This window comes from Musa acuminata, chromosome BXJ2-10 (assembly GCF_036884655.1).
Source record: "Musa acuminata AAA Group cultivar baxijiao chromosome BXJ2-10, Cavendish_Baxijiao_AAA, whole genome shotgun sequence".
NCBI lineage: Eukaryota > Viridiplantae > Streptophyta > Magnoliopsida > Zingiberales > Musaceae > Musa > Musa acuminata.
The window spans coordinates 30762083-30774057 of NC_088347.1; the positions used below are offsets into that span (position 1 = coordinate 30762083).

Here is an 11975-nt window from a genome sequence, read left to right on the forward strand (position 1 = left end):
TTGATGATATATGCTTCAGATCTTCGAAATCGAATTTAGATGTGATTGCCATGCAAACAACTTTCAATACTTTCACTCTGAAGAGTTGTTGTCAAAAGCTTGTATTATGATTTTTTTCTTCTATTTTTACCCTTTTTAAAGATACTTGCTCGCATGAAGAAAATTCTCAAGTTCTTCTTGACGAGAAAATGACTGCAATGTTGTATTCGCTGACTGACGCGGCAAAGCTTCCGAAAAAGAACTCAATGAAAGAACAACAGTACAGAACTCTCAACATCGTTCAAGAACACCGACTGGATTTGCCCCTGCGTAGATCGAGAGGAGGTCGATTCGAGATCGAGAAGACTTGCACCCGTGAAGGGCAGCAGCCGCCTTTTGGTTCGTGAGGAAAGAAAACATCTGTTCGTCCAAGAACATCAAAGAGATTTGCCCTTTCGATCAGTCGGAGCACGAGAACATTCGGGATACAAGGGTGGTTTAGTGCCGCCGTCCAAACATCAATGAAGGCAAACAAGAACGTATCAAGATGTGTGAGAAAGACTCGAATGAACCCCTCAAAATTAGAAGCTTTTCTTTTTCCATCTCATTTTAAAATTATTTCTCAAATATTGGAGGATGAAGACACGAGGCTGCATTAATTTGGATACGAGCAGATCTTTGCTGGCAGCCAACGAAGGTTCTGTGCATGAGCATGGAGACATCAAATTAATGGTATTCACGTCGCCCATCTCCAATAAATTGCCATTTATTATCTACACATCAAGGAAGAAAGAGAGAAGAAAACCTGGAAACTGGGCCACACTTTGCTTCGTTTACCGGAAGATTTAGCTAGCACGCATGTCTCTCCATGCATGGGTTTACAGCTTTTACGTTGTCCGATATTATATTCGCCGACAGCAACATGTCGATGATCTCCTCGTAAGCAAACTTATGATTAGGGCTAATAAGAACGAGGAAAGTTCCACAGCAGTCACATCGATCCCACACAGCCGTCGAAAACGTGAGATATTGCTCTTCGACCTCAACACGCTTGCTTCTTCCTTCAGCTTTCTTCTTTAAGCTTCCGCGTCCCACCACCGTGCCTGTATGTATATATACACACATTCTTGTCATCCTCTGCATCATCTATCGACACAGCATGGCAACCTCTTCTTTCGTCTCCCCAGTTTGCTCCTTGGGTTCTCGTCTCCTCGTGAAAACGAGCCTGCACCAGAAGAAGAGATCAAGGCTCGTGGTTTCTGCTCGGAAGGAGGACGGCGGCGGCCAGCACTATGGTGGCAGGCTTGTGGACGAGAACATGGCCACGCTTCGGAGGCGGATCCATGAGATGAAGGTGGTGGAGAACAACTACGAAGCCCCGAGGGAATGGATGGAGTGGGAGAGGCGATACCACGCGAGATACGGATCGGATGTGTCGGAGCTGATGGGGGCGTTGCAGGTCTTCCTGCTGAACGCACGTCCTGGCGTGGGCTTGGCCGCCATGGCGATGCTTGCGCTGAGTATGCCGGCATCGGTGATCTTGATACTAATGTCTCGATCGTTCTAGTGACCGAGCTCAGTATGGTCTGCATGCAGCAATGTATTCTGGGATCACATACGTTGGAACAAGTTGGCTTTGTTAGCATTTAGATGCTTACCCATTGTTTCATTGTTCCTCAACTCTCTTATGCACAGAACACCATTATATGGTTGGTTTTGTTTGAATCGCAATCGAGTTTTCTATCATACATCGAACAAACAAATAAAAGGAAGGAAGCACAGCGACAAGCATCAAAATCCCACCACACTGTCTCTCCTGAGCACACTCACGCATCCCCCATCTCTTCTTCCTCCTTATACAACCCTCATCTTTGCGGACAGGAGTAGATTGCCCTCGCAAACAGATGTCTGTAGATTGTAACTTTTAAATCCATTGTAGGAGAGGAAAAGGGAAGACCAGTCCAAAGAAGTAAGTGCAGTAGATCTTCCATAACCACCTCCGACCTCCCTGAGGCTCAGAACAGTATGCTTCTTCCTTGCCTAAGGCTTGATTGTTTATTACTGGTGATTTTATATTAGATAGCAGTTGAAGTCTTCTTCAGTACTAAGAATGGTAGTTCATCAATGTAAACTACTTTTGAGTTTGGTAGTGGTTGAAAGGTTCTATCAATTGTCCTTTTGTGCCTAAGAAATCTTTTGTTTCTGCACCGAACCTGTAAAGCTTCCATCGTATATTCAACTCGTTTCCATTGAATTCTATAACTTGTTAAAGCCGTTCGAGAAAAGGTCGATTAAGAACATTTATGATCGGTAGTTATGTATATAGCTTTCTGAAGAAGACCAGTCTATCTTCCACCCTCGATCGGTTCCTCCGAAAGAGAAGGATGGAGAAAACCAGAAAAGGAAGGCGACAACATGTGCACCCTTCTCCTTTTCTCTTCTTAATTAACCAGCAGCCGTATGCTAAACCATCCCAGCCTACGAAGAGATACTGATCATCTGTGAAAGATGATCAACACCATCACGCAGCAGCAACAGTATACCAAACCCAGCGTGCACTCCACCATCTGACGTGCTCCCTCGCATGGCGGAAGGCCATGTGGTATGGTGTGATCCCTTAATCTATTGCACCTTTTCCTCCGTGTCTGCAGCCAGCACCGATCACGCACGAAGGAAGAAGAAGAAGGCGGCACGGTCACCTTCAAGACAAACCACCTGAATGGACAACAGTAGAATAAAACGTCGGTTGCATCGCAGCTTTGTACCAGGCGGTCCCACTGTTCTTATTCTTTTTCCTTTTTCTCTGCTTTATTTCCTCCTCCTTTTCCATCACAGATGCATTGTTTTGTCATCCACAGATTCAATCAAATCAGTCTCTTCTCTTCCCACTGCATCACATGCAAGCATCCAAAACTAGATAGTCGGACCATCTCTTTCCTAAGAACAGAATACTCATATCCTACCTGAGAATCTTGAGAAAGCTAAGATGCCACTGGAAGACACATGCTCCAGCATAAGACATCTCGTTTAGAATCGCATAAATTAGCAGCCGTCACTATCGTAATCTTGCTTCTTATACAGCAGACATATACATTTACTATTGAGTGTCAAACCAAAGGAAATCGCATCCTCTTTGTCTCCAACCAATCTGAGTAATTGGTGAAATTCCACCAGTCCCTGCTTAAGCATTTCCCTTCTCTCGCTTCCTCAGGAGCATACTCAGGCGAGAGAAAAATCTTGACCAACCCTTTTGGTCGAACAGGTTCTTTTCCTCCTTTAGTTTGATTCACGGTAAAGCCATCTAATGACAGTATCTATCTTTCTGGTCTTCTCGTTCTACTATGCTCACACTATTTGGAGAACGAGCAAACAAATTCCTGTCTTTTCTCGTAGCCGTACGATCATAATTGCACGGCTCCAATCAGTGTCGCAAACCTACAGGTGGGATTCTCTCCAAGCTAAAATCTTTGTTTGTACGGTTTGGCTACGGTGCTAAGATCCTGCGGATGAAGAATGGGGTTTAGCTCTAATGGACGGTTCAGATGTGATTTAAAGGTTCCAATGCTCGTATAATTAGACAAGATCCTCGTTCTCTTTTTCGTACCCCATAATACCCCTAACAAGTGAACAATATTACTACCAGCCACAAACACGCATATCGTGGCGCACTCAAAGCGCACTTTGGTTAGAGCGAAGGAAACGGAATAGTGGCGTTTTGGTGATTATCTGAGAATCGCAGGGCACTCCTTTCACTTTCACTACACGGGGTCAGCAGGCGATTCGGTCGTACCGTTCCCCATTCAAAGCGTTACGTAAGTCCACCAAAGAAAGAGACCCGTTTCATGACTCCACAACGTGGCGCTTGCTTTTGACCCTAAAGCAAACACGGACCCCACACGGTGTTTCCATCGCAATCCACACAGTTGGGCCTTTTAGACGACACGTCATTGCGGGTAACGTTCGAGGTATGAGAGATTGCACCCCCCGTTCGCTTCCTTACTTTCTCTCCACTCCCGCCGATTAAAAGCCGTCACCTTCGCAGAGCTGCCGCTCTTTTCCCCGGCTTTTCTTGTCATCGGGGGCTGAGATCGAACCCCTACTGGATCTTTTTCTCCGATCGGGTGATGGACCTTGGCGCCGGGGCTGGTGGCGGCGGCCGAGGCGGAGGTGGAGCTGTCGTCCTGTTGTTCCTCGCCTCCGCCGCTTTCGTTGTTGTCTCCGAGGCGGCGCCGGCCGCGTTTGGAGGAGGGACCGCCGGAGAATCCATACCAGGTCGGTGAGATTATTTTTCGTTCTTTGTTGGTTCTTGAAGCTTGGATCCGATCCCGTCACCTTCGGTCGAGACTGAATTCTTGATTCCAAAGAACGTTTATTGGGATTTCGATCGATTTGATATGTATTGTTCATGCAATAAGATTCTTTTCCGTCTTTTTTGGCTGTTCCCGTTTGATGGATTCCTTGGTTGACGATGTAAATTGAAGGGGGAGAGAACTTGCCGACATGGGAGAAGGGTCTGTTGAAGCTGACGTCGATCGCGTCGGGGCCTGTCGCCACGGCTCCCGACGCGAGGTTTCCGTTGGTCTTAGCGGCCAAGAGGACGAAGAGGCCGGACGTTCTTAACAAGTTCAGGATGTATCGAGGGGGCTGGGACATTACCAACAAGCATTACTGGGCGGTGAGTTCATCAAGTCCTCCTCTTTCATGCTTTAACATGGTTGTGTTATATTATGATATCTTAAGGGCTAAGATGGCTTTGATTTGTGATAGAGACTATACTCATCAACAAACATAAAGGGAATCTATATATTTTCTTCTCAAGTGTAATTGCACTCATTTGTATATATCTTATTGTTATCCCTGTTGTGCATGTTAATCAATCAGGGTTTGGGGCTTTTCTTGTAGTCTTAGCAGAGATTGCATTACTGTTTCTGACATGATATTTTAAATTTTATTTGTATCTGTGTTCTTGGAGTTGTGAATGGAATTCTACCGACGCCAGATAAATAGATCCCGGTTAGTGTTTCACCTACGTTGGTTCTGTTTTCATTTTGCTCATCATGTTGCAAGACGATTGAGGATGAATGTGGAATGCCAAGAGAAATATATTGTTTACCCAATTTAGTGCTAGAGCTGCATGACTTTGTTTCTGATGAATGTTTCGCTACAGATGGTATCTGTGCGTACTCATCCTGGGATTGTAGATTGGGCCCCATGAGACACTGTCCAAGGATGCACAAAAAAGGAAGGGTGTGGTTCATGCAGCTGGTTTTGAGCATCACTTGAAATCCATTCCTTTCTCTGATTGCCCTTTTGTACCATTCCATTGTTGTGGTCTGATGCATGGATAGCTTGATATGATCTTCTATTTTGGTGATAATCTTGCTTGCTTAGAGGGCGGGCTTCGGTAGCCTCGATACAATGGTAAGGTACCTCTCCCAGATCTCACAATGGCTAGAGCCTCACGCACAGGGTATACCTTTTTCTAATCTTACTTGTGTCATGGTATCCACTATCCAATTCTTTCAGAGTTTTCATGTCCCTCATAATGATGTTATCCAGTAATTTCAGTTTTGACTCATAATAAGCTGGACCAGAGAATCACAATAAAGGGTGGCATTCCATGTAGCTGGTCTAGAGCATCTCCTGGGGTCCATTTCTTTTTCAGGTTGCCTTTGTATTCCATCCTATAGCTAGGGTCGGATAATTGGAAATCTTGTTATGATCTTCTATTTTGGTTCATAGTCTTGATGGTGTCATAGTATCCAGTTATTTTGGAGTATGCATGTCTCCCATAATGATGTATCCGGTAAATTCAGTTTCGACTCATAATAAACTGGACCATCTTTTGATGTTGTTAAAGATGCAAACTGGTTTTCAAACTGATTGCCCTTTTTTAGTATCATGTTCTTCTTTAAAATACACAGGCAAATATTAAGTTATGTTTGCCGTAGTATTCTATTAATTGGGATTGTGTATTGCTGATGATCCCACCAAATATGATTGGACTATTCAAGGAGTGAAGAATGTCTCTGCTTGGATTAAATCCAGTCAAATATGCATCTTTTTCAAAATGTGAAATCGATTTTTTGTTCTTTCTATTGACCCCTAAATTATTATTAGATGTCTTTTGCTATATATTAACTGCTGTTTGTGTAGTCTGTTGCTTTTACAGGAGCTGCTGGGTTTCTCCTTGCACTACTGTGGTTGGTTTCCTTTGGACTGGCTTTAGCTATACGTCTCTGCTGTGGATGGGGACCACAAATCAAAGATGAAGGCTCTTTCTGCAAACAACGTGTTTGTCTTATGTTGCTGTTTGTCTTCACTTGTGTTGCATCGTAATGTTCCTAAGCTATTAACTTTTTTCTTTGGGCAAAATTTAAGCTTTACAATATCTCCGTGAGAAAATTCTCATTTATCATCACGTGGATTATCAAACGCTAAATTGTATGTTAAATGGCTAAGTGGCATTTGTCTAACTAGATCCTCAAGAGTATGTCGGGTACTTCTTTAAACTGTTAAGCATGATCTACATTGTTGAGATGTTTTGGCACATTCATATTGTCTGGAGTGGTATCATGTATGTCATCAAATAAGAAGCCTGAAAATGGATATAGTTAATATGGTTAGTATGTCAAATAAGTTGTAGACCATTTTAAGATCTGAACCATTGATCTAATTGAGATACAATTCGAAAACAGTTTAGTGTCATCTGGTTGACATAGAAGTTTGGAATCTCTGGATTACTGCGTTCCATTCTTCAGATGCTTCTTTCCTAGTTTATGCGTCAAATTTGTTTCCATGCAGGACTGGATGCATTCTGCTTTCTGTGGAACAGGCTGAATTTCATGGCGAAGTGATGGATACCTTGAGTTTTGTAGTCAACCAATCAGATTTTACAGTTCAGATTCTAAGGAATGTCACCGACTTTCTATCCTCTGCAAAGACTGTCAATGTTGAAGAGGTCTATCTTCCACCAGATGCTCAGAATGAAATTGACAAGTTGAATACAAATTTAGATGATGCAGCTAATGCTCTTTCAGAGAAAACAGATCAAAATTCTGGCAAAATTAAAGGAGGCATTGATTTTGTGTATGCATTTACGACTTTTTTGCTACTTCTTTGGTCTGTGTATCTCATCTTAATATTCCATGCTTCATTTTCTCTTTGTTTAGGCATTGCACATTGATTGGTGTAGCCTGTTTGATGCTTTTGCTGGCCACACTTGGTTTTGGTATGTAATCTCTAATTCGCTATATTGCATTATCTTCTGACTTGTCTATTCATGTCTGTTGTTTGCTGTGTCTTAGTTTTTTGACTAATTCTCATATTGACTTTGACATGCAATTTGCATTTCCCACTTTTTTCTGCTGCAGTGTTTTCAATATGTGGGTACAGACACACGATTTACATGTAAGTTGAGAAGTTGCAGGTTTGCAGCGTAGATAAATTCTGGACTATGGTGTATTTTCATCTTGAATAAAGATTTTAGAAGACTCCTTAGGCTTCTTCTTATGTATAATCTTTCAGATTCATAATGAGTGGTTGGCTACTTGTGGCATTTACCTTTGTTCTCTGTGGAACTTTTGTGATGCTTCACAAGTAAGAATATTAATTTTCTAGTTCTCCTTTTTTTCATTTGTCCTGTTGTTTATCAATCACAAACTTATCCATGATGTTCCGTAAAACCTAGGGAGCACAACAAATATGGTTTTCACTTTGGCATATCAGAAGATTCACAAATGCTTTCTTCTGCAGTGCTACAGTTGATACTTGTACAGCTATGGGTGAATGGGTTCGTTATCCTTATGCCGAGACAGCCCTGAGCAATGTTCTCCCATGTGTCGATGAGCAGACCACAAATCACACTCTGTACCAAAGTAAAGTAGTAGTCTACCAGCTTGTAAACATAGTCAACACAGCAATATCTTCATCTGTGAATTCAGATACCTCATCTCAGGAGAAGAAAACTTATTCGTACAACCAGTCTGGGCCCATGGTTCCTTATCTCTGTGCTCCCTATGATTTCCACCTGCAAAATCGACAGTGCAACCCTGACGAGGCATCGGTTGCTAATGCATCACTGGTATGTAAACAACAGCCCTTAAGAATAGTCCTTAGTTTGCTTTTCCTTAAGTTCATATCTTCACAAATAATTGAAAAGTAAACGGTACTATTTTGACGAACCCTCTTCTGAATTTTTTTCAACTCAAGAAATGAAACAAGCATTCGGTGGCTGGTATGTGCTGTTCTACATGCTGATTTTCTAGTTTATTTGTCTGTTATATCCTAGCCATCTTTGGTAACCTGTGGTAGATATTGCACCTTCTGGTTTGATGTGACTATAGTACTTACAGGCTCTGCTTATTTACATTACTGTGACGTGCATGGTTGAAACTGAAACTATGCAGACAAAATTCACTTATATGACAAATAGGCTTTGCATTTTGGCTCCTCCACTTCAGCAGTCTCCTCAAAGCTCTTCTGTATAACATGATCTCTCCATTTGTGATCAGTAGCAGATATTTATTAACTGGTCCTTAGATCATTTTTCAGGCATTTTGTCTCATTTCCTTCAAAGCTCTCCTCTGACTCCTAGGGTACTCATTTAATATTAACAGGCTTTCACATATTGAAACTTCTCAGGTATGGGAGAATTACACATGCAAGGTTGCCGATTCAGGTTCATGTGTCAGTCGTGGAAGGCTTACCCCTGGCATTTACGATCAGCTGGTCATGGCCGTAAACGTGAGCTATGCCCTCTACCACTACACACCATTCCTACTCAGCCTTCAGGACTGCAAGTTTGTCCGAGAGACCTTCAACACTATCACCACTCTCTACTGTCCTCGACTGGAAAATAACCTTCGGATGGTCAATGCAGGACTAGCACTCATCTCAATCGGAGTCCTTTTGTGCCTTATCTTGTGGATCGTCAACGCAAACCGCCCCCACAAGGGAGGAGGTGTTTGTGCTGCTGTCTGAAGTTAAGAATTTTTTTTTTTTTTTTCAGATAGCAGTATCTTAATTAAATGATCTAAATTATCTCCTAGTATATAAGCAATACATACTACTCTTCTAGCATTTATATCGAAATCGCAACCCAAGTGGAGCAAAGCGTCACTTGTGGTGATATGTATCAAATTCCTATCTCTAGTGCAGTTGCTGTAACTCTAAAAACTCATAGGTTTTTGAGCCTTAAGAAATATAATATTAAGTTTATTTCTCTTTTCAAGTTTGGTGTTTTTTGTGCAGTCTTTGCCCTCTGTTTTTGCATTGGTGTGAGTCTTGTTCTGTTGAGGCCAGGTGGATTGGAAGGCAGGTTTAACAAAAGTACTTCCTCATCCAGGATCTCAAGTTGCATCATTGCCTCTGTGGTGGTCCTTCCTGTAGTATCATCATGTGGAGCTGCTACTCTCCTGTTACTTATTTCTAAAGCGACCACCTGCAGATTGATGGTTGAATGGCTTTGTTGTACTGATCACAACTGCTGCTCCATCAGATGTTATGTATCCTAGGATCGATGTGTACTGACACTGACATGACCCTGACATTAAACTTTGCTTGGCTTTTGTGCATTGCATCAGATATCTGTAATCACTGCTTCATTATACTTTCTACTCAAGTTGTGGAAACACTTTTGACAGTGATCAGGTCCGAGGAGAGCTCAAAGGTGGCCGACAGATCAAAACCTCAGATGGAATTTGCTTGAGCAGCCGGTACGACACTTGCTCTTTAACCAAAGGTGCATTCCATCAACATATTTCAATGTTGTCATCATGCTTTTGTTTCCACGGTTGGTCGTATTCGTCCCTTTCTTCCCGTTTCTCTCTTATTCTTCTGTATATAATATTGCTACTCTTCGGTGCCCCCGGGTGTTGATATCCTTGAGAGCTCCAATGGAGTTGATGAGTTCTGTATCGGTTGCCTACCAACAGAATGATATGTTTGGCATTTAGACGAGAAGCTTTGATGTAGGATAAGCTCCATGATACTACTCTTGGTTGACTTTCGTCTCGTCGTCCCACCTGATGACTTGGATTCACCCTGTTTCGAAAGAGTTCAACTGACAACCTTCTTGTTTGTGATTGAATGCCTTCGAATCATATCTTCGACTTGCTTTTTCTTATAGTGGCGTCTTTCATGACATCATTTTGATTCAACAGCACTGGCGCATGGGACAAGACAAGCCTAAAGTCAACGCTAGTGTCCCAACACACTAAGACACCAAAGGTCAGCTGACAAATTTACTGGTACCACATAAAAATATTTCACATCATAAGCAAAAAAAGCTTTATGCCCTTATATGCATGTTGCTTTAATTTTATATTGTTTTTGTTCATGTAGGATCCTCCTATAAACCATCAAAAGATAGATATTAGCGTTTGGATTTGCTCTGTCCTAAAAAGCGTTCTTATTTCACTCTGTCATAAAAAAAAGTAATTGTGAAAAATGACATTTATATTAATTATACGACTCGAGACTCACTTTTATAATCACATAACAAAAACAAAACAAAACAAAACAAAAAATTTCCCAACCCATAAACTCAAATCTGTCTTCACCCGTCTTAATTCAAAAGCCCATAAACTCCAGGCAAAGTCATGACACTGTCAGTGTAGAATCTGAAATCGAATCCTCGGATGTCGTCGTAAATGAAAACCGAGAGATGTGACCAAAGAATAAAGAGTTGCTTATTTTTTGCTGATGCTCGACACCTAATCTATGGGCTTTGTTCATGGAACCTCTTCGATGGTGTCCAGTGCCGGCTTCCATGACCGCTGCGTCGACATCCTCTTGACGCTGCTGCTGGTCTCGCTCGCTCGCTTGGCTTCTGCACCGAGGACGGGGAGAATCCTCCTCCCAAAGTTCTTGGCCACCCCTCTCTTCTTCGTCGCGGTAGAGGCCCTGCACGAAAGAGCTGCCATCTCCTCCTCGGTGAGCACCGAGAAGAGCAAGTCCATCGGGAGCAGGAAGTAGAGCCGGCGTCTCTCGAGCTCCTCGTCGGCCACCAGTCCCGGGATCCGGCACCCCACGCTGAGGTGGTCGGCGTCGCACACGAACTCTCCCGGGTTCTCCACCATCAGCTCCTCCGCTCTCACCGAGTGCACGTACTCTTCGAACTTGCCGTCGCTGCTGATCACCTTTATGGATCCACCTGAGCCAGTAGCGTATGGCGCGCATGCAGTGTTCCCCATGAGATGTCTCCCGGCGACTAAAAGAACACAGCAAGGGGCATAAGCACTCGTCGAGATCGAGAGAGAGAGCAAGGAAGAAATTAAGTAGCAAGCCACTGAGGAATGCCTGTGGATGCCGGTACTTAAAAAAGGGTTGTGGGTGGGAGGGGGAGAGATTTGGCAAGCAGTCGCTATTGATGTGGGATTGTTTAGCAAGGAGAGCACATGGGCTGGGAGTTAGGAATTAGGTCATGCATGGAAGCAGACAAAACGATGATGGAAACAAAGAGACGGGGAGAAGCATCAGCGGGAGGCCAAAGTGCCATTTGCTCGGTCTGTCACCTAACGCCCTCTCTTCGTGTCTTCTTTATAGGAGTAGAGAGGACACAGAGAATAACAACACGGGAGGAGTCTGCTCATCTGTGCCAGTGCATGCTGACGACAATCGACTCATCTCAATCTGATGGTGTTTTGGCCAGTGACGAAAGTGCCAACTCCAGCTTGCTTTCACCGTGCATTCTTCTTTATTTTGATTTGGCCCCATTCACCATCGCTGCCCCCAGAAGGACTGCCCGCTGGTGTGCTTTAGCTTGCAAGCTGTCTCTGTCCTTGTCCGAGGGCCCAAATCTTTCCCCTATGCTTCCATGTGAACCAAAGCACAAAGAAAGACTCGAGTTGTGTAGAACAAGCTCCAGCCAACCTTTGTCGAGTGGATTGGCTGCAGGATGAATCAGTGTTGTTCTTGGAGTTACAGTCAACCCTGTTTGTTCTCCACCAAACTCTGCTGGATTTCTGCGTTTGCAGACTCTGCCACTCTTTTCC

General features: G+C 43.3%; 3 protein-coding genes across 3 annotated transcripts; 2 read left to right on the forward strand and 1 right to left on the reverse strand.

Annotated features, from left to right (window-relative positions):
• Window positions 1-1138: 1138 nt before the first annotated feature.
• On the forward strand, window positions 1139-1546 carry LOC135625772 (uncharacterized). Its single transcript, XM_065130863.1, has one exon. It carries the CDS (start codon window positions 1139-1141, stop codon window positions 1544-1546), a length of 408 nt encoding a protein of 135 aa, XP_064986935.1.
• Window positions 1547-3969: 2423 nt separating this feature from the next.
• Window positions 3970-9211, forward strand: LOC135625098 (uncharacterized). The gene is made up of 9 exons (XM_065129430.1): window positions 3970-4251; window positions 4461-4654; window positions 6136-6314; window positions 6784-7068; window positions 7152-7210; window positions 7353-7389; window positions 7507-7578; window positions 7735-8062; window positions 8623-9211. Exons 1-9 carry the CDS (start codon window positions 4104-4106, stop codon window positions 8959-8961), a joined length of 1641 nt encoding a protein of 546 aa, XP_064985502.1. The 5' UTR covers window positions 3970-4103; the 3' UTR covers window positions 8962-9211.
• A 1164-nt stretch (window positions 9212-10375) lies between these two features.
• On the reverse strand, window positions 10376-11506 carry LOC103968736 (uncharacterized). The gene has a single exon (XM_009382040.3). It carries the CDS (start codon window positions 11172-11174, stop codon window positions 10713-10715), a length of 462 nt encoding a protein of 153 aa, XP_009380315.2. The 5' UTR covers window positions 11175-11506; the 3' UTR covers window positions 10376-10712.
• Window positions 11507-11975: the final 469 nt, after the last annotated feature.